Here is a 20,263-nt window from a genome sequence, read left to right on the forward strand (position 1 = left end):
TTTTACCTTTAGACACAATGATAGAAAGGGTTTACAGGCGAACGTACGCAGTTTACAGATGTTTGGATTGTAAACCGTTACTCCCTGCTGCTCATCTATTTCACACACACACACAACCTATTACACACATTTCTGCTACTCACACCAATCAGAATGTAAACTTGAGTTGAAAGAAGCTGAACTACACCTGCTGTAACGATAAGAGAATAAGAACGACGGTGTTAAGGCTCGACTCCGACGACGCGACTGGTGTAAACGCACAAACGCTCACTTTAAAAGAAGCAAAATTGTCACACGGAGTTTCTTCAACAGACATCAGTTACAAAAGAATCTGCTTTTTTTCTCGACGTTTCAACGTCTTCTTGCTTTTTCTGAATATAAAGAGTTAATGTTCATTGCTTTGTGTGAGTTAATCAATACTTCCAGAATCTCTATCACCTAGTTTTAGTGATTGTGCTGTTAAACATTAAACGTTGACCGCTGTCAATTACTCAGTAGGTAAGAGGCGACGTCCAGGTGGCAGAAGAACGCTGATTTTTATCCTGTTTATCTGTTGTTGTGCTTTATTATCGCATCCAAGAAACCAATCCATGATGGTTATCTAAGCGTGTAAGAGACTTACACAATCCCATTCAACTACAAACTGTTGTAGAAAGGACATTATTTACATTGACATTATGTCCTGTTCACTCACTCACTCATCTTCTACCGCTTATCCGAACTACCTCGGGTCACGGGGAGCCTGTGCCTATCTCAGGCGTCATCGGGCATCAAGGCAGGATACACCCTGGACGGAGTGCCAATCCATCGCAGGGCAAACACACACACTCTCATTCACTCACACAATCACACACTTCGGACAATTTTCCAGAGGTGCCAATCAACCTATCATGCATGTCTTTGGACCGGAGGAGGAAACCGGAGTATCCGGAGGAAACCCCCCAACCCTGGAGGTGTGAGGCGAACGTACTAACCACTAATCCACCGTGCCCCTACAGTATGTCCTGTTCAGCGTCACCTAAATGAGGATGAGGTTCTCTTCTGAGTCTGGTTCCTCTCAATGCAAATGATCACACTCGATGATGTCACCAGATCAGGATGGCTTTCATTTTGAGTCAGGTTCCTCTCACGGTTCTCTCCTCATGATGTCTCAGGGAGTTTTTCCTTGCTCGCACATTAAGTGTAAAATGAGTCCTATCTCCTATTTCCGGGATTTTGACACGACACGACATCAAAATAATTTATTTAACCGAACTGACGCTGGTGAAATCGTGATATATTTACACTAGGTTATCATACGGTGACCATTTTTAAACGGAAACAAACCTAATCACAACATAATTAATATCTGATCATATCTGATGTGATGATCTAATTTCTCTGATGCACAGAGTAGAGTGGGTCAAACATGTAAATAATAACAAACACAACTGACTACAGCCATCAACCGTACAAATTAAACATAATAAACGACAATAAATAAATTAATAAAGCAATTAAAACTTTGATAAAAACAGAAAATCATCCAAACTGGAGAAAATATAATTTACTTAAACAACTCCCGAGTCTTTCATCGCTAGCTGAACGATTTCATCTCTTAGTACAAATATTTATGAGCCTTATTTCTCAAATCTCCAGACTACTGTGTTTTCTTTAAGTCCATGTTTTTTGTTTTTTGTTTTTTAAATAAATTTCATATTTTTTTCTCCAAATTTAGTTAATTGGCAGATATAGTTCAGACAGAAAGCGAATAAGTAATGAATTTCTACAGACCTCAGGAGAACGCAAACAGTTTTATAATCAGAATCAGAATCAGAATCACAAAGAGCTTTATTTTGTTTTATTGACAGAAGCTCAACAGTGTAACAGAATGACATTGACAATATATACGTTTTTTATATACGTTTGTTATATATGTTTTTAAAGGTATGGTGTAAATGCTGGATTTGTTATTAATTGTTCTGTTTTATTTAAGTTTACTTTCATTGTCTTGGTACCATTTTTGCAAGTAAACAGGTCTGTTTATCACACACACACACACACACACACACACACATATATATATATATATATATATATATATATATATATATATATATATATATATATATATATATATATATATATATATATATATATAGACACACAAATGTACATTGTCATGAGACGAGTCGCTTCATCCAATACACACAGTTACAAAGATGGGAGATTTCTGGAAATAGCATTTTTTTTTTTTTAAATAATTGTAAATAAATAAATAAATAAATAAATTTATATAATTTTTTTAATAATTGTAAATAAATAAATAAATAAATTCCACAAAAAATATACTGATTAATTATTCATTTTTTTTCTCTAGATTTTTGGTTTATTAAATATTAAAAATATCACTGTATACTTGTGTATCTATTAAATATGTATTAAGAAATGATCTTAAATAGACACCAGACACCAAACATGTTATATTTCTGTCATTTGTCCCCCGGTATAAGATTTCTGTTCGTGATAAAGCTGTTAAGATGTAAAAAAAATAATAAATAAATCACTTTTTCCACCAACCTTTTGCATTATTTCAATGTGCTTACAAATAACATCTGAATCTATATTGTTCAGTGATGTTGTTCATTTGTATAGATTTTATTGTTTATAACTATAGTTGAAAACTAACTTACTTACTATTTTAAAAGCTACAGCCTACTGTATAGTGCTTGTGTTATGTTAAAGCGGTCCAGAAGTCAATGCCAATGAAGAGCCATGAACCCCAAAGAGCAAACAGTGTCTTGTGTGACAAAACAAACAAAAAGAAAAAACATTAAAGTTATAGCAAAATAATTCTATAGAAAGTTAACGATAGATTAAGGCCAGGAGTCGTATACAAAAAAAAGTTTCAATTAAAATAAATTGCTAACATACAATTAAATTCAATTGACTTTACTCTAATCTATACGAACTAGACGCACAGCATGTCGTGTGAGAAAATACACAAGGCAAAGGTCAGATTTAGAAAGTATATTTATTTAAATTTGGTCTGGGACCTGGGGCCCGTTGCACAAAAGTAGAATTAAGACATCCAGGATAAATGACTGAGCTGAGCTCAATGAATCCAAAACAAGTGCGTCCGGGCTTAATTGGTTGCACAAAGACCAAGCCAGGATGAGCAGACACGGATTCATCAAGCCAGGTGAAACCAATCCTGGATATGTGCGCGCTCACGGCTCACTCAAACAGAACCGCCACCGATCACAGATTCACTGATTCACCATGGCAACTAGAGCGGCGTACTTTTCCCCGTCGGAGGCACAAATCCCAATGGAGGCATACGAGGAGGTAAAAAACATAATTAAGAAGAAAGGCAACACCGCCACAGTGATAAAGCAAAGAGAAAAAGCGTGGCAAAGTATTGCAGATCACCTGAATGTGTAAGAAGTCACAATTACACACTCACCGCTCGGCTAAAAACATCACAATTACAATCCAAATAGTTAATTCACATCTCCAAAAACGCAGTTGTACTCTACGCTCACTAGTACGTTTTAATCTTAAACTTCTCTGTGTGTTCTGCTTTTATTAATGTAAAGCTGCTTTGAAACAATGAAACAATTGTGAAAAGCGCTATATAAATAAAATAAAATTGTGTCGAATAAATAGATGAGCTAATAATAATAATCACTTTAATTTATATAAAGGTTGCTTGCTCACTGACTCCATTGAATGTTCTTGTGTGTTAAAGAAAGTGTCTCTTTTCGTGTGTGTGTGTGTGTGTGGTGTGTGTGTAGTGTGTGTTGTGTGTGATGTAGATTAAACATGACCGGGCCAAAATGGTCCAATTTTTACATCATGGCTGTGTCAAGAATATCACTGTGTTTATGAGGTAGTAATGATGAGATTTTGTGTTGACAGGTGAACTCTCTGGTGTGTTGCTGGGAGACAGGGTGTATGGCTGCCAGCCTTTTCTCCTGACACCTTTAACAGACCCCCAGGAAGCACAGCAGACCTACAACCATGCCCATGCCAGGACCAGGGCCAGAGTTGAAATGACCTTTGGCCTCCTGAAGGCACGCTTTCACTGCCTTCACAAATTAAGGGTCAGCCCTGTGAGGGCATGTGACATTACTGTGGCTTGTGCTGTCCTCCACAATGTGGCCTGCCTGAGGAAGGAGAGCGCCCTCAGAGTGCCACCAGCCATGGACTGGGACAATCCGGCAATCTTCCCTGATGACGACAGTGGTCGACTGCTGAGGGACCAATATGTGTTGAATTATTTTAGTTAGTATGTGTGCTTTAAATTTTGGTTAAATATGTAAAGGCATGGTGGCTTAGTGGTTAGCACGTTCGCCTCACACCTCCAGGGTTGGGGGTTCGATTCCCGCCTCCGCCTTGTGTGTGTGGAGTTTGCATGTTCTCCCCGTGCCTCGGGGGTTTCCTCCGGGTACTCCGGTTTCCTCCCCCGGTCCAAAGACATGCATGGTAGGTTGATTGGCATCTCTGGAAAATTGTCCGTAGTGTGTGATTGTGTGAGTGAATGAGAGTGTGTGTGTGCCCTGCGATGGGTTGGCACTCCATCCAGGGTGTATCCTGCCTTGATGCCCGATGACGCCTGAGATAGGCACTGTCATGAGCGCGGGGGTAAAAACGGACCCAAACGCAGGACAGCTAAACGATAACAGGGATTTATTAACTAAAAAAACACGAAACAGGACAAAGACAAAACCAGACATGACGACAACAGAGGATTAAATAAAATTATTACAAATAATTAACAGACATGAGGGACAGGTGTGCAGAGACGGGGAGGAAAAGACAAGGGCGGGGCAGACACGTGAACACCGTACATAAACAAAAAGGCGTCCAAAAAGAGTCCTGACAGGTGACCTGAGGTAGTTCGGATAAGCGGTAGAAGATGAATGAATGAATGAATGAATGAATGAATGAATGAATGTCCTGTGGTGGCGGAGGAATTTGGGGGGTTTTTGTGTTCAATATTTATTTTACTTTTTTTTAATTGATTTGGCCTCTTATGATGTTTGTGCTGTATACTGTGTGTAATACAAGCTTGGGAGGCTACTGCATCTGTTCAGTTGATGTGTATGGATTTGTCCTGCATTTATTTCAGTGTGCAGACATGCGGAGTGTGTTATATACTGTACAGACCTTTGAATGTGTATTTATACTTTTGTTGTATAATATGCTTTGATTCTGTGCTTTCCATCTTGTAGAGTCACTGTGTGACTTCAGTTTCGAAAGGAGCTGATGGTTTGTTTTATCCTTATTCAATATAGGAACATAATGTTACACTTTGGGTTTTTATATTCATATGGGATGTGTATTTTATACGACAGAGCATTAGGGCAACACCGAGGAATAAGGAAAAAGTCATAAATTTATGAGGACGGTTCTTTCTGCGGAAAAGATGCATATTCTTTTTACAGTCCTGATACTTATGACAATGTGATGTTGATGTGCCAAAAGATTAAGTATGTCCTTGTTTGTGAAACCATACTGAAGGACAATTCCACGAAATGCCCCACAGCGGTCATTTTAACAACTGTCCTCCTCTAAAACGACGGGTTACAATATTATTAAAGACTTCATTCTCAAAGTCTGTGAATTTACTTTTTTTTCCTCTGTGGCCCTGATATTCTATCATTTTATATACAGCCATATAGTCTATAGGAAACTGTAAATTATCTAATGATAGCAACATCATCTAAAAATCATCATTTATCCAAAATGATTGAAATTAATGATCACAAATGTTTAAATATGGGATGTGGTAGCTCAGTGGTTAAGGTGTTGGGCTACTGATCGAAAGGTCATGGGTTCGAACCCTCAGGTCCACCAAGCTGCTACTGCTGGGCCCCTGAGCAAGGCCTTTAACCCTCAGTTGCTCAGTTGTAAGTCATTCTGGATAAGGGTGTCTGCTAAATGCTGTAAATGTAAATGTAAATAATGACAGTGGGTCTAGTTATATGTGATAACAATGTATAGTGGGCGGTGGAATAACTATTGGTTTCCATTTGTGGTGACTGCTGACTGACATAAGGGATGAGATTAAATAGATCCTAGAACTTAGCCTGGTCTGGAGCAGGCTAGCTATACAGAATAAATCTCCATGGTAATTTATACCATAACATCCTCCTGCCCCCTAATCCAGCGTTAGTGCAACCGGATCACGGATAAATTGAGCCAGGATCACCAAGATATCCCGGCTTAATCCCTTATCCTAGTTTTGTGCAACAGGCCCCAGAGCTGGGACTAGTACTGGGTTAAATATTTATTCATTCATTCATTCATCTTCTACCGCTTACCCGAACTACCTCGGGTCACAGGGAGCCTGTGCCTATCTCAGGCATCATCGGGCATCAAGGCAGGATACACCCTGGATGGAGTGCCAACCCATCACAGGGCACACACACACACACTCATTCACTCACGCAATCACACACTACGGACAATTTTTCCAGAGATGCCAATCAACCTACCATGCATGTCTTTGGACCGGGGGAGGAAACCGGAGTACCTGGAGGAAACCCCCGAGGCACGGGGAGAACATGCAAACTCCACACACAAAAGGCGGAGGCGGGAATCGAACCCCCGACCCTGGAGGTGTGAGGCGAACGTGCTAACCACTTAGCCACCGTGCACCCTGGGTTAAATACAAACGATTATATTTGTTTATGTTTGTTTGCTTAATCTAAAATTCTTACTATAAATAAATGAAATTTGTTCTACAGCATTGTTTAGCAGGGGACACGGTGGCTTAGTGGTTAGCACGTTCGCCTCACACCTCCAGGGTTGTGTAATGATAGGCATTCTATTGAGTAACCACAAGGTGGCAGTGTAGCCTTTCCTTCTGTGTGGTGCTTATGTTGTATATAGACGAACAAGTAGACAGAAGATTGTTGGACATACGATGTTGTGGATGTCTATAAAATAAAATATAGCTTGCAGCTCACAGCAGCACAAATGTTCATGTGTGACTTCTTGAATAACAGAAGGCCGAACATTACAGGTTGGGGGTTCGATTCCCACCTCCACCTTGTGTGTGTGGAGTTTGCATGTTCTCCCCGTGCCTCGGGGGTTTCCTCCGGGTACTCCGGTTTCCTCCCCCGGTCCAAAGTCATGCATGGTAGGTTGATTGGCATCTCTGGAAAATTGTCCATAGTGTGTGAGTGAATGAGAGTGTGTGTGTGTGTGTGTGCCCTGTGATGGGTTGGCACTCCGTCCAGGGTGTATCCTGCCTTGATGCCCAATGACGCCTGAGATAGGCACAGGCTCCCCGTGACCCGAGGTAGTTCGGATAAGCGGTAGAAGATGAATGAATGAATGAATGAATGAATGAATGAATGAATGAATGAATGAATGAATGAGAGAGAGAGAATTGTTATGTTAAAACTATTTGCACTTCGTACTGTTGACCACCAGGTGGCAGTTGACCAACCGTGTTTTAAAACTTCAAGTAAGGAAAAACTTTCGGGGAAAAAAACTCGAAATGAAATGTTCATGGTTTCAGAAAGTTTCTTTTGTCATCATGATCATCTCAATGCAGCACAATGAGCTGTTTACTCTAATTTAGATGACTTCCGGTTTTTAAACCCGGAAGCTTGAAACTTCGTCTGATTACATTTGTGATCTCCTCCCAGTCCTGAGGGCAAGACGTAACGTTATTGTACAAGATTCAGCTGTCCTTTGTTTTTACAGGTATGGTGTAAGTGCTGGGTTTGTTATTTATTGTTCTGTTTGATTTAAGTTTACTTTCATTATCTTGGTACCGTTTTTGCATGTAAACAGATCCGTTTATCATATGTATGTATGTGTATATATATATATATATAGTGTATAAATGTGTGTGTGTGTATGTGTGTGTGTATATATATATATATATATATATATATATATATATATATAATCATTCATTCATTCATTCATCTTCTACCGCTTATCCGAACTACCTCGGGTCACGGGGAGCCTGTGCCTATATATATATAATGTGTGTGTGTGTATATATATATATATGTATATATATATATATATATATATTATTGTTGTATATATTATTATATATATATAATTGAATGTAAAATATTATTTAAATGTTTATAATAATATTCTGGCTGTTGATTTTAGTCATAAAGCTTTTTAGTGCTTAATTTGAGCTGGATCCGGCATTGTGTGTGTGTTTGTGTGTGTGTGCATGCATGTTTGTGTGTGCATGCGTGTGTGTGTTTGTGTGTGCATGTGTGTGTGCGTGTTTGTGTGTGCGTGTGCATGCGTGTTTGTGTGTGTGTGTGTGCATACGTGTGTGTGTGCGTATGTCCGCGTGTGTGTGTTTGTGTGTGCATGCGTGTGTGTGTTTGTGTGTGCATGCGTGTGTGTGTTTGTGTGTGCATGCGTGTGTGTGTTTGTGTGTGCATACGTGTTTGTATGTGTGTGCATGCATGTTTGTGTGTGCGTGTTTGTGTGTGTGTGCATGCGTGTTTGTGTGTGTGTGCATACGTGTGTGTGTGTATGTTCGTGTGTGGGTGTTTGTGTGTGCATGCGTGTGTTTGTGTGCGCATGCGTGTGTTTGTGTGTGTGTGTGTGCGTGCATGCATGTTTGTGTGTTTGTGTGTGCATGCGTGTTTGTGTGTGTGCGTTTGTTTGTGTGTGAATGAGTGAAACACAGCCAGCAAGTCTGAGTGTGTTTATGCAGATGAACTTAGAGGTGGTGTTTAGCTATTGGTCCTCAGCATATATTTTTGACCAATCCGCTTTCTTAAGTTTACAATCACTCTCATCGGTTGGTGATTATTGTTGGTCTCCCTAAATAATATTTAATAACAATATAATTAAATTTACAAAATGTCAAAGAGAGAGTCAAAGATATTTTCATTGTTTAAATCCACGACTAAAGCTGATGGTGTGCCTGATCAAAAGGACAGAAAAATCCACTGATCAGATGAATGATATTCGGTCTCAACAAATAATAACCCTAACCTGAAAAAGCGAAGTCGAGTCCCTTTGCGAGTGTTTTCGAATCGACTGTTCCAGAGTTGTATTGTGTGCTTTCAGAGAGTTTACAAGGACAGTAACGGACAACAGGTCTCAAGTGCAATCAAAGTCCCCTTTAAGTGCATCGAAACAATTCCCTTCTCCGGGGCAGAATACGTACAGTACGAGGCTTCTCTCAGATGAATTTGTTACACACATCACAAGGACGACAAGAAGGCTTTCAAGACGCTGTGGGCTCTTTTTGAAGATAAGGCACAGAATAGTGAACTGAACGTCAGTGATGTCGGTAAACAGGATCGCAGTGATGTTTCATAATATTCATATTTGTAGCTACACGTGTTTTTAAAAAATCCACGATTGGCCTGTATACGGAACAGAATAACACACGAGACCATGTAGAATCTTGTTAATGATTAAAGTTGCACTATCACTCTTTAGTGACGTCATAATAACTGTAATAACAATCATAATCATTTTATCTCACCATTTGAACCACTGTTACAAAATAACAATGAAAGAGCTGTTAACGTTTTACACAGCTTTTGATTCTCTACATTTTAATGCAAAAGTTTGTTCTTTCGTTCTTTTACAGGAACATAATGAATCTGCAGGAATACTTCAGAAGGATCGGGTTCGGCGGCGTGTACGAGAAACCCGACTTGGTCACGCTCCGCGCCGTACACGAGCTGCACGTGATGAGCGTCCCCTTCGAGAACTTCAGCATCCACTGCGGAGAGCGGAACACCATGGACCTGCAGATCATTTATGAGAAGATTGTGAGAAACCGTCGTGGAGGATGGTGCTGTGAAAACAACCTTCTCTTCTCCTGGGTGCTCAGAGAGATGGGCTACAAATACACCATGTTGGGCGCTAAAGTCTTCAACACGCTCAAAAATGACTTTAATCCTATGGATTCCCACCTCATTAACATGGTGGAGATCGAAGGCAAGCCGTATATAGCTGATGTGAGTTTTGGAGTGTCGTACCAGATCTGGTACCCGTTAGAAATGATTGCAGGTAAAGATCAACCACAGCCATCAGGGATCTTCCGCCTGATGAACGACGGTGAGACTTGGATGCTGGAGAAGATCGGAAGAAAGCCACTGGTCCAGAATGAAGCCTTCGCCAGTTCCAGCCTCGTCGACAAACGCCAGACAAAAACGATATACTCTTTCGTATTAACTCCACGTGGGATTGATCATTTCCTAAACACAAGCGAGTACCTGCAGACCAGCCCCGAGTCTCTGTTCACCCAGAAATCCATCTGTTCCCTCCAGACCCCAACTGGGTTCAGAGCTCTGATTGGTTGGACCTACTGTGAAGTCACTTTTAACCCTGACGAAGACACGGACCTCATCGAGATGCGAGATGTAGCTGACAGTGAGATAGAGACTATACTAAAGGAAAAGTTCAACATCGTTTTAGCTAATAAACTAACGGCAATAAATAACAAAGCTACATATAAACTATAAGGCATTTATATCACACATATCTAAATACCATGACTTGGTTTTAACCGCTAACGGGCATTCTGAATTTTCAGTGCTTATTTATCTCATCTTTTAACATCTGGCCGTCTGGCTATAGTCTCGTCCACTGGACTCGATCTGGATCTGGCACTTCATTTTTAGAGGGCTGGGGATTTCTGAATAATTAGCCACAAATCTACAATAATACCCAGTCGACCACAGACAACAACAAAGCTTCACTTAAACTATAGAACATCTCTAATGATTTAGATGTTTTAGTTGATGTGCAATATGAAATTTTCTAGGCATAAATCAGTGTTACTCACTGCGCGGCTCGCGAGACTCCTGCGGCTCGCCGAGCTTTAATATGCGGCTCGCATGGCAGTAAATAACACGATGATATGATCATGTGGTTAAAATGTATTTTTCATTTAAATAACATTAAAAACAATCAGGGATAGAAAAACGAATGTGCTCTATTACAAATAATAATAATATATTTATATATATTATTTGACTCGTCACTGACTCACTGCGTTCTGCGCAATAGCCAGTTTTTGGCGGCCTGCCAGAAGCTAGTTTGTGTTTCATGCTAGTTAACAACTTGTGTTTACTGAACACACACGGACTAAAAAATGGATCGATTTCTTATCAAACAATCCCGCACACAAAATGAACAGCAACAAAGCAATGTGACAGTGACAAAAGAGGTAACTGATGGGGAGCATGCGTCATCCGCGACTCGAGTAATTATTGTATTGCGATATCGTACATTGTATTTAAGCAGATAAGCTATTTAAGACTGAATAACTTGGCATACTTTGCGGTGAAAGTGGCTCTCATATTGACTTTGTCCTATCAGTGTGGCTCACATGAAAAAAATAGTGAAGACCACTGGCATAAATCATGGAAAATGTTATAATCATGATACCATCACGACTGACTCCAGTATGTCTTAAAGCATCACTCCAAGACTGAAATAAAGTTTATTATTAATCATCTCTATGTTTAGGTTCTTGTGTTCATTTTAACATAAGATCGTTGTCACAAGTGAATTACTTCATGGTCTTGTACACATTCCTTCCACTGATTTCAGCCATATTCAGCAGTCTGATACCCTTCACAATTTGTACCTTATAAAATTCGCACAGATAAGAAATGTTGCTTGAACGTTGTTGTTTAACGCCAATAAACAACAAAGCTTCATATAAACTGTAAGGCATTTATATCACACATATCTAAATACCATGACTTGGGCTTCCCAAGCCTTTTGTGTCTTAAACCCCTACAGGCATCATGAATTTTTTTTTTGTAATTTTTTTTGGTAATTGGTTTAAAAATCATAAAATTCAAGAGCTATTTTATATTTACTTTTAACTCTTAGATTGAAAACTCATTTTCTACCGCTTATCCGAACTACCTCGGGTCACGGGGAGCCTGTGCCTATCTCAGGCGTCATTAGGCATCAAGGCAGGATACACCCTGGACGGAGTGCCAACCCATCACAGGGCACACACACACACACACACTCTCATTTACTCACACAATCACACACTACGGAGAATTTTCCAGAGATGCCAATCAACCTACCATGCACGTCTTTGGACCGGGGGAGGAAACCGGAGTACACGGAGGAAACCCCCGAGGCACGGGGAGAACATGCAAACTACACACACACAAGGCGGAGGTGGGAATCGAACCCCCAACCCTGGAGGTGTGAGGCGAACGTGCTAACCACTAAGCCACCGTGCCCCCCCCCAATTCAATTCAATTCAATTCAGTTCGTTTATTTGTATAGCGCATTTTACAATGGACATTGTCTCAAAGCAGCTTTACAGAACATAAACATAGAGCAGAAGGTAAACATAAGGAGAAGTATAAAGAATTATTCATTCATTCATTTTCTACCGCTTATCTGAACTACGTCGGGTCACGGGGAGCCTGTGCCTATCTCAGGCGTCATCGGGCATCAAGGCAGGATACACCCTGGACGGAGTGCCAACCCATCTCAGGGCACATACACACACTCTCATTCACTCACGCAATCACACACTAGGGACAATTTTCCAGAGATGCCAATCAACCTACCATGCATGTCTTTGGACCGGGGGAGGAAACCGGAGTACCCGGAGGAAACCCCCGAGGCACGGGGAGAACATGCAAACTCCACACACACAAGGTGGAGGCGGGAAACGAAACCCCAACCCTGGAGGTGTGAGGCGAACGTGCTAACCACTAAGCCACCGTGCCCCCTTATAAAGAATTAATATAATAAAAATTCAAGCTATATATAGTTCACAGTAGTACAGTATATCTAGTCTAGACTAGTAATAGTCTATCTAGTTTAGCTTAAAAACATTCATTTTGGGTCCATGTGCTTTATACAGATTTTGGTAGGTAGTTTTATTACAAACGTATATAAAATTTAGCTTCAATCTAAACGTTAGACGCAAGGGTTACCTTTGTCTCTCTTTCATCACAAAGTGTTATCACAACCGTATCATCTGCAATCCAGTTGGTCCAAGGGTTATCTCTGTCCGTTCTCATTCGTTCTTCAGGAGGATTCGACGACTTGAACACTCTCTCTGAAAGTGTGTCGGCGGTTTGCAGTGAAGGTACGTTTTAAATGCTGGATTTATTATGTGGATGGTTTTTACATAGTGTTTTACATAAAAGTAATGAAAATAGTTTGTTCATGTTCACATTCTGATCGAGCAGGAGTTCTGTAACTTTTATATAAATTATACAAACATCCAACTATTCCGAAAATGTCCAATTGGTCCAATCTGACACCGTTTACAGGAAACTAGTCTTTAAGTTATTAATTTTTGCCTTCATCCTGTTCAATAGTCAAACACCTTTAATTAATGGTTCTTGCGAAGCAACATTATTACTGTTGTGCCGGACAAAACTTTGGCGCGTAACCCGCAGCTTTTGTCCTAGACCCATGAATGACGTGTCAAATCGACCGGCTCATTGAGGAGACGTGTGATTTGACTTTTATAAGCGATCCGAGTACCGGTACTTCCGGTACCGGGTCTCAAAGTGGCCTTTTTTCCCATAGACTCCCATTGTAAACTTTGGAGGTTTATAACTCGGCAAGCTTTCGAACTATCTACACCAAACTCGACCAGCTCCTTTAGGGTGATACTCTGAACAAAGATTTAAATCGGTGTACCGACTGGCCTTTCGGTTGTGTCGCAGCCCCGCCCCCAAAATATGCAAAATCAAAAAACTTTTTACAACATGGACATGTGACATATCAAAACACTCAGAACAATGAGGGGAACTTCCTCACATGTATTTTGATGACGTCACGTGATGTCACATGAAAATAAAAAATTAGCACAACATGGACATGTGACATATCAAAACACTCAGAACAATGTGGAAAACTTCCTCAAGAGTATTATGATGACATCACATGCTCGTCTCGACTACCATCCGGGATTTGCCACGTGCAAGCACCATTCACATTTTCTTCAGGAAATGTACGTTCTAGTTGTTAATACTGGTCCAAACTGGATTTTTCCAGCCAAGCTAAGTTTGAGGCAGGTGTGTCTTCTTTCATTCTTCTACAGGAACATAATGAATCTGCAGGAATACTTCAGAAGGATCGGGTTCGGCGGCGTGTACGAGAAACCCGACTTGGTCACGCTCCGCACCGTCCACGAGCTGCACGTGATGAGCGTCCCCTTCGAGAACTTCAGCATCCACTGCGGAGAGCGGAACACCATGGACCTGCAGATCATTTATGAGAAGATTGTGAGAAACCGTCATGGAGGATGGTGCTGTGAAAACAATTTGCTCTTCTCCTGGGTGCTGAGAGAGATGGGCTACAAATACACCATGTTGGGTTCTAGAGAATTCAACACCCTCAAAAATGACTTCAGCCCCATGGATTCCCACCTCATTAACATGGTGGAGATCGAAGGCAAGCCGTATATAGCTGATGTGAGTTTTGGAGTGTCGTACCAGATCTGGTACCCGTTAGAAATGATTGCAGGTAAAGATCAACCACAGCCATCAGGGATCTTCCGCCTGCTGAACGACGGTGAGACTTGGATGCTGGAGAAGACCGGAAGGAAGCCGTTGGTCCAGAACAAAGCCCTCGCCAAACCCAGCTTCATCGACAAACGCCTGACGAAGCTGATACACTCTTTTGTATTAACGCCACGTGGGATTGATCATTTTGTGAACACAAGCGAGTACCTGCAGACCAGCCCCGAGTCTCTGTTCACCCAGAAATCCATCTGTTCCCTCCAGACCCCAACTGGATTCAGATCTCTGATTGGTTGGACCTACTGTGAAGTCACTTTTAACCCTGACGAAGACACGGACATCATCGACATAAGAGTTTTATCTGACAGTGAGATAGAGACTATACTAAAGGAAAAGTTCAACATCGTTTTAGCTAATAAACTAACGCCAATTGACAACAAAGCTGCATAAGAAGAATATGGTGTCTATACATTGTGCACAGTTTTATAAACTATCGCTAACAACCAAGATCATAACGTCAAACAAATTCGAAACATTCTAAACGATCTAATTAACCATTGAGGGATTTTGTGTACAGTATGTGTGTAAACTGGATGGAAGTGTGATACAAATTACAGCTCATTAGTTTTTCTAAAAACCTAGAACCTCTAGACGTTTTTAGCGTCCTTTACGTGTACACCAGATGACTTAAACATTGACGCACAAAGGTCGCGGCGATGCAGTACAAACCAAATCTGCTTAAACATTACACACGTTAGTGACTTATTTTATGCAAATTCAATGTCGAGTTACTGTATACAGTATCATTATCATTTGGCCCAGATTCAATGTCAATACACTTAGACTTTCAAAATGTAATCTCTCACATGATGTGTCAAGTGACAAATAAAAGAAAAGGATCGTGTGTGAAATAATCTCTACATAGAGATTTGACTCTTTAGAGCAAATAACACCTATGCATTTTATTTCATGGCGCCTTTCAGAACACCCAAAGTCACCTTACAAGCAATATACAGGTCATTACATAAGACAAAACACATAAACAAACAGCATATACATATAAAGTGCATTTAAGTCTCAATAAAACATGTTATAAGAAAGCCTGTATAAAAAGATAAGTCTTAAGACGCGTTTTAAAAGTCAACAAGCACTCGCTATTGCGAACATCGAGGGGAAGAGAATTCCATAGGCGGGGGGGAAACATAACTAAAAGATCTGACACCCATAGTAGTAAGTTGAATCCGAGGTACCACAAGAGAAATTGAAGATGAAGATCTGAGTGCACGTGAAGGAGTGTAAACCTGGAGAAGTTGAGTAAGGTATTGTGGTGCAAGATTATGAAGTGCCTTATAAGTGAGTAGCAGGATTTTAAACTGAACTCTATATTTTACTGGAAGCCAATGCTGAAAAAGTTGAAAAAGAGGTAATGGGACAGGAAAGGAACGGCGGTCGAAGATCTACTTATTCAGGAAACACTTCAACTAGTACTTTTCCATATATATATTAATTAATGTATCCAATGATAGAGATTTAAGCACTTATGTACGTCGCTCTGGATAAGGGCGTCTGTCACATGCTGTAATTGTAAATGAACGGAAACTTGTGAACAAAGAATGTTGAAGTAGAAATAAAAAAATAAAGACATCAATAATGGATCATATATAATAACCTTTTGTTCTATGTTTATGTTCTGTAAAGATGCTTTGAGACGACGTCAATTGTAAAAAGCGCTATAGAAATAAATTTTAATTTAATTGAATTGAATCAGTTTACGTATTTTTAAAGGCCAGCGTTGTTTGTGAAAGTGCTGGAAAGTGTTGTTTTCCTCTGTTGATAATCTTACACAGAATTTTAGTGATTGAGGAAATTTCAGCTGCTTTTTAGATGAAAAAAATGTTTTATAGAACAATTCTATGATAAAATAGCCCGTGTTAGGCTAGGGAAAAACAGAAATACATATTAAACTCTACAAAATCCTGAGTGTCTACTTGACAAAGAGTGTGACGTGACAAAGACATTCAATACTCAACATAGACAAAACTAAACAGGAGAAATTTTTATTTTTATAGTCGATATATACAAACAGTATGAAATTAATTCTGTGAGTTTTTTTATGCTTAAATTGAAACAAAAACATTTTTTGATAGTCAATGTATTAATGCTATCATTCATTCATTCATCTTCTACCGCTTATCCGAACTACCTCGGGTCACGGGGAGCCTGTGCCTATCTCAGGCGTCATCGGGCATCAAGGCAGGATACACCCTGGACGGAGTGCCAACCCATCGCAGGGCACACACACACACTCTCATTCACTCACACAATCACACACTAGGGACAATTTTCCAGAGATGCCAATCAACCTACCATGCATGTCTTTGGACCGGTGGAGGAAACCGGAGTACCCGGAGGAAACCCCCGAGGCACGGGGAGAACATGCAAACTCCACACACACAAGGTGGAGGCGGGAATCGAACCCCGACCCTGTAGGTGTGAGGCGAACGTGCTAACCACTAAGCCACCGTGCCCCCCTTAATGCTATCAATAATAAAAAATACAAAACTCATTACAATTATTAAAATGAAATGATTTCATCTGGAGATGTATTTAATATTTCATCTATAACAAAACAAGCTTCAAACTTTAGATTAAATCTCTAACACAGACCTTGTGCTCTGTACAGACTCTTGAAACTATCACATAGTATCATATTATAAAAGTTACGGTGTAGATTATTCACAAACTCTATCACAACTGTCTCTAAACATTAGCTACACTCCAAGGAGTCCAAGGGTTAACTTTGTCTCTGTCTACATGCTGGTCGTTCTGGGCTGTTCTCATTCATTCTCCTGACTGCAAAAAATTTCCAGGGGCTGTTTGTGAAGGGTATTTATTTTGAAGGTATTTTACTGTATTTTACTTGTAGTTAAAATTAAACATATTTGCTTCATCGTAGCTGTATACAGTGCGATCGCTACATTTTGTGGTAACAATTTGTTCTTTCGTTCTTTGGCAGGAACATAATGAATCTGCAGGAATACTTCAGAAGGATCGGGTTCGGCGGCGTGTACGAGAAACCCGACTTGGCCACGCTCCGCACCGTCCACAAGCTGCACGTGATGAGCGTCACCTTCGAGAACCTCAGCATCCACTGTGGAGAGCGGAACACCATGGACCTGCAGATCATTTATGAGAAGATTGTGAGAAACCGTCGTGGAGGATGGTGCTGTGAAAACAACCTTCTCTTCTCCTGGGTGCTGAGAGAGATGGGCTACAAATACACCACACTGGGCGCTAAAGTCTTCAACATGCTCAAAAATGACTTTAATCCTATGGATTCCCACCTCATTAACATGGTGGAGATCGAAGGCAAGCCGTATATAGCTGATGTGAGTTTTGGAGTGTCGTACCAGATCTGGTACCCGTTAGAAATGATTGCAGGGAAAGATCAACCACAGCCAGCAGGGATCTTCCGCCTGCTGAACAATGGTGAGACTTGGACGCTGGAGAAGACCGGAAGGAAGCCACTGGTCCAGAATGAAGCCTTCGCCAGTTCCAGCCTCGTCGACAAGTCTGTCACGAAGACTATGTACTCATTTTTGTTAACTCCACGTGGGATTGATCATTTCCTGAACACAACCGAGTACCTGCAGACCAGCCCCGAGTCTCTGTTCACCCAGAAATCCATCTGTTCCCTCCAGACCCCAACTGGGTTCAGAGCTCTGATTGGTTGGACCTACAGTGAAGTCACTTTTAACCCTGACGAAGACACGGACCTCATCGAGATGAGAGATGTAGCTGACAGTGAGATAGAGACTATACTAAAGGAAAAGTTCAACATCGTTTTAGCTAATAAACTAACGGCAATAAATAACAAAGCTTCATTTAAACTATAGAACATCTCTAATGATTTAGATGTTTTAGTTGATGATCAATATGAAATTTAGGCATAAATCATAGAAAATATAAAGCACATCACTACTGACTCCAGTATGTCTTAAAGCATCACTCCAAAACTGAAATAAAGTTTATTATTAATCATCTCTATGTTTAGGTTCTTGTGTTCATTTTAACATAAGATCGTTGTCACAAGTGAATTACTTCGTGGTCTTGTACACATTCCTTCCACTGATTTCAGCCATATTCAGCAGTCTGATACCCTTCACAATTTGTACCTTATAAAATTCGCACAGATAAGAAATGTTGCTTGAACGTTGTTGTTTAACGCCAATAAACAACAAAGCTTCATATAAACTGTAAGGCATTTATATCACACATATCTAAATACCATGACCTGAAAAGTTGCTTGCCCATTTTTCAACTGTTCCCTGATCGCTGCCTAATAATCCACCCCTCGATAGTGCTAAATGTGACGTCTAGGTGTAATAAGTGTTATATTAAATGTTTATGTAAGTATTTAATTCAGTCGAATTTACTAATTGTGTAACTTACATACCTTTTGATTTATTTACTTATAACTCAGCTGAATTATAATTGATCGCCAAATAATACTAAAGGTTTGCGTAAATAACTTAATATTGTATTATAGTATAATATTTCATACATTTATATTCAATTCATTTCCGTTTTATTTGTATAACACTTTTAACAATGGACATCAGCTCAAAGCACCTTTACAGAAATGTACAAATTCTAGATATTATAGAATTTTTCTTGTTATATATTATATATTTTACTTGTTATACATTAGAAATGTATCTATAATGTGAAAGCCAGAGGTGATGGTATTGAAGAAAACTCAGAGAGACGATATGAGGAAGAAACCCGAAGATGAACCAGACTCGAAAGGCAAACTATCTTCATCTGGGACCAAACTATCTTCATCACCAGCAACTTACAGTGTCTCATAAATTGGAGCTTCAGAGTTATTTCTGAATTCATTATAGAAACTTTGGGAAATTTAACATTAATTATATGAAACTATTTTTCATTCACAGAAATAAAGAAATGATATTTGTTTGAAATATATTGAATGTTTGTGATTTTAAATATTAAACCCATTAAATGTAAACGTTGACACATTTATATGACGCCATTATGTTTAAGTTTAATCGGTGACACGTTTATACGACACCATTATGTTTAATTTTAATCGTTGACACGTTTATATGACACCATTATGTTTAAGTTTAACCGTTGACACGTTTATATGACACCATTATGTTTACGTTTAATCGTTGACACGTTTATATGACACCATTATGTTTAAGTTTAATCGTTGACACGTTTATATGACACCATTATGTTTACGTTTAATCGTTGACACGTTTATATGACACCATTATGTTTAGGTTTAATCGTTGACACGTTTATACAACACCATTATGTTTAAGTTTTACCGTTGACACGTTTATACGACACCATTATGTTTAAGTTTAACCATTGACAAGTTTATATGACACCATTATGTTTAAGTTTAATCGTTGACACGTTTATACGACACCATCATGTTTACGTGTAAACATTGACACGTTTCTATGACACCATTATGTTTAAGTTTAATCGTTGACACGTTTATATGACACCATTATGTTTACGTTTAATCGTTGACACGTTTATATGACACCATTATGTTTAAGTTTAATCGTTGACACGTTTATATGACACCTTTATGTTTAAGTTTAATCGTTGACACGTTTATATGACACCATTATGTTTAAGTTTAATCGTTGACACGTTTATATGACACCATTATGTTTAAGTTTAATCGTTGACACGTTTATACGACACCATCATGTTTACGTGTAAACATTGACACGTTTCTATGACACCATTATGTT

General features: G+C 39.6%; 3 protein-coding genes across 5 annotated transcripts; all 3 read left to right on the top strand.

The window, feature by feature from the left end:
• The first annotated feature begins 6,907 nt into the window (after positions 1-6,907).
• LOC132838994 (arylamine N-acetyltransferase, pineal gland isozyme NAT-10-like) lies at positions 6,908-11,461 on the top strand. 3 transcript variants are annotated; one of them, XM_060859714.1, is made up of 2 exons: positions 6,908-7,129; positions 9,584-11,461. In XM_060859714.1, exons 1-2 carry the CDS (start codon positions 7,059-7,061, stop codon positions 10,461-10,463), a joined length of 951 nt encoding a protein of 316 aa, XP_060715697.1. In that variant the 5' UTR covers positions 6,908-7,058; the 3' UTR covers positions 10,464-11,461. The 3 variants fall into 3 exon arrangements, with proteins under 3 accessions (XP_060715697.1, XP_060715698.1, XP_060715699.1); XM_060859715.1 differs by lacking the exon at positions 6,908-7,129 and adding an exon at positions 7,530-7,701; XM_060859716.1 differs by lacking the exon at positions 6,908-7,129 and adding an exon at positions 9,260-9,277.
• Positions 11,462-13,012: 1,551 nt separating this feature from the next.
• On the top strand, positions 13,013-16,122 carry LOC132838733 (arylamine N-acetyltransferase, pineal gland isozyme NAT-3-like). The gene is made up of 2 exons (XM_060859287.1): positions 13,013-13,075; positions 14,042-16,122. Exon 2 carries the CDS (start codon positions 14,049-14,051, stop codon positions 14,910-14,912), a length of 864 nt encoding a protein of 287 aa, XP_060715270.1. The 5' UTR covers positions 13,013-13,075; positions 14,042-14,048; the 3' UTR covers positions 14,913-16,122.
• Positions 16,123-17,248: 1,126 nt separating this feature from the next.
• LOC132838727 (arylamine N-acetyltransferase, pineal gland isozyme NAT-10-like) lies at positions 17,249-18,503 on the top strand. The gene is made up of 2 exons (XM_060859280.1): positions 17,249-17,363; positions 17,479-18,503. The coding sequence occupies exon 2, from the start codon at positions 17,486-17,488 to the stop codon at positions 18,356-18,358; it is 873 nt and encodes a 290-aa protein (XP_060715263.1). The 5' UTR covers positions 17,249-17,363; positions 17,479-17,485; the 3' UTR covers positions 18,359-18,503.
• Positions 18,504-20,263: the final 1,760 nt, after the last annotated feature.

Source organism: Tachysurus vachellii, chromosome 23, assembly GCF_030014155.1.
Source record: "Tachysurus vachellii isolate PV-2020 chromosome 23, HZAU_Pvac_v1, whole genome shotgun sequence".
Classification (NCBI taxonomy): Eukaryota; Metazoa; Chordata; class Actinopteri; order Siluriformes; family Bagridae; genus Tachysurus; species Tachysurus vachellii.

Coding starts and splice junctions, on each gene's coding strand:
- LOC132838994 (XM_060859714.1), top strand. CDS start 7,059: ATGTTCTCCCCGTGCCTCGGGGGTTTCCTCCGGGTACTCCGGTTTCCT. Junction 7,130..9,583: donor CCGGTCCAAAGTCATGCATG/GTAGGTTGATTG, acceptor GTTCTTTTACAG/GAACATAATGAATCTGCAGG.
- LOC132838727 (XM_060859280.1), top strand. CDS start 17,486: ATGAATCTGCAGGAATACTTCAGAAGGATCGGGTTCGGCGGCGTGTAC.
- LOC132838733 (XM_060859287.1), top strand. CDS start 14,049: ATGAATCTGCAGGAATACTTCAGAAGGATCGGGTTCGGCGGCGTGTAC.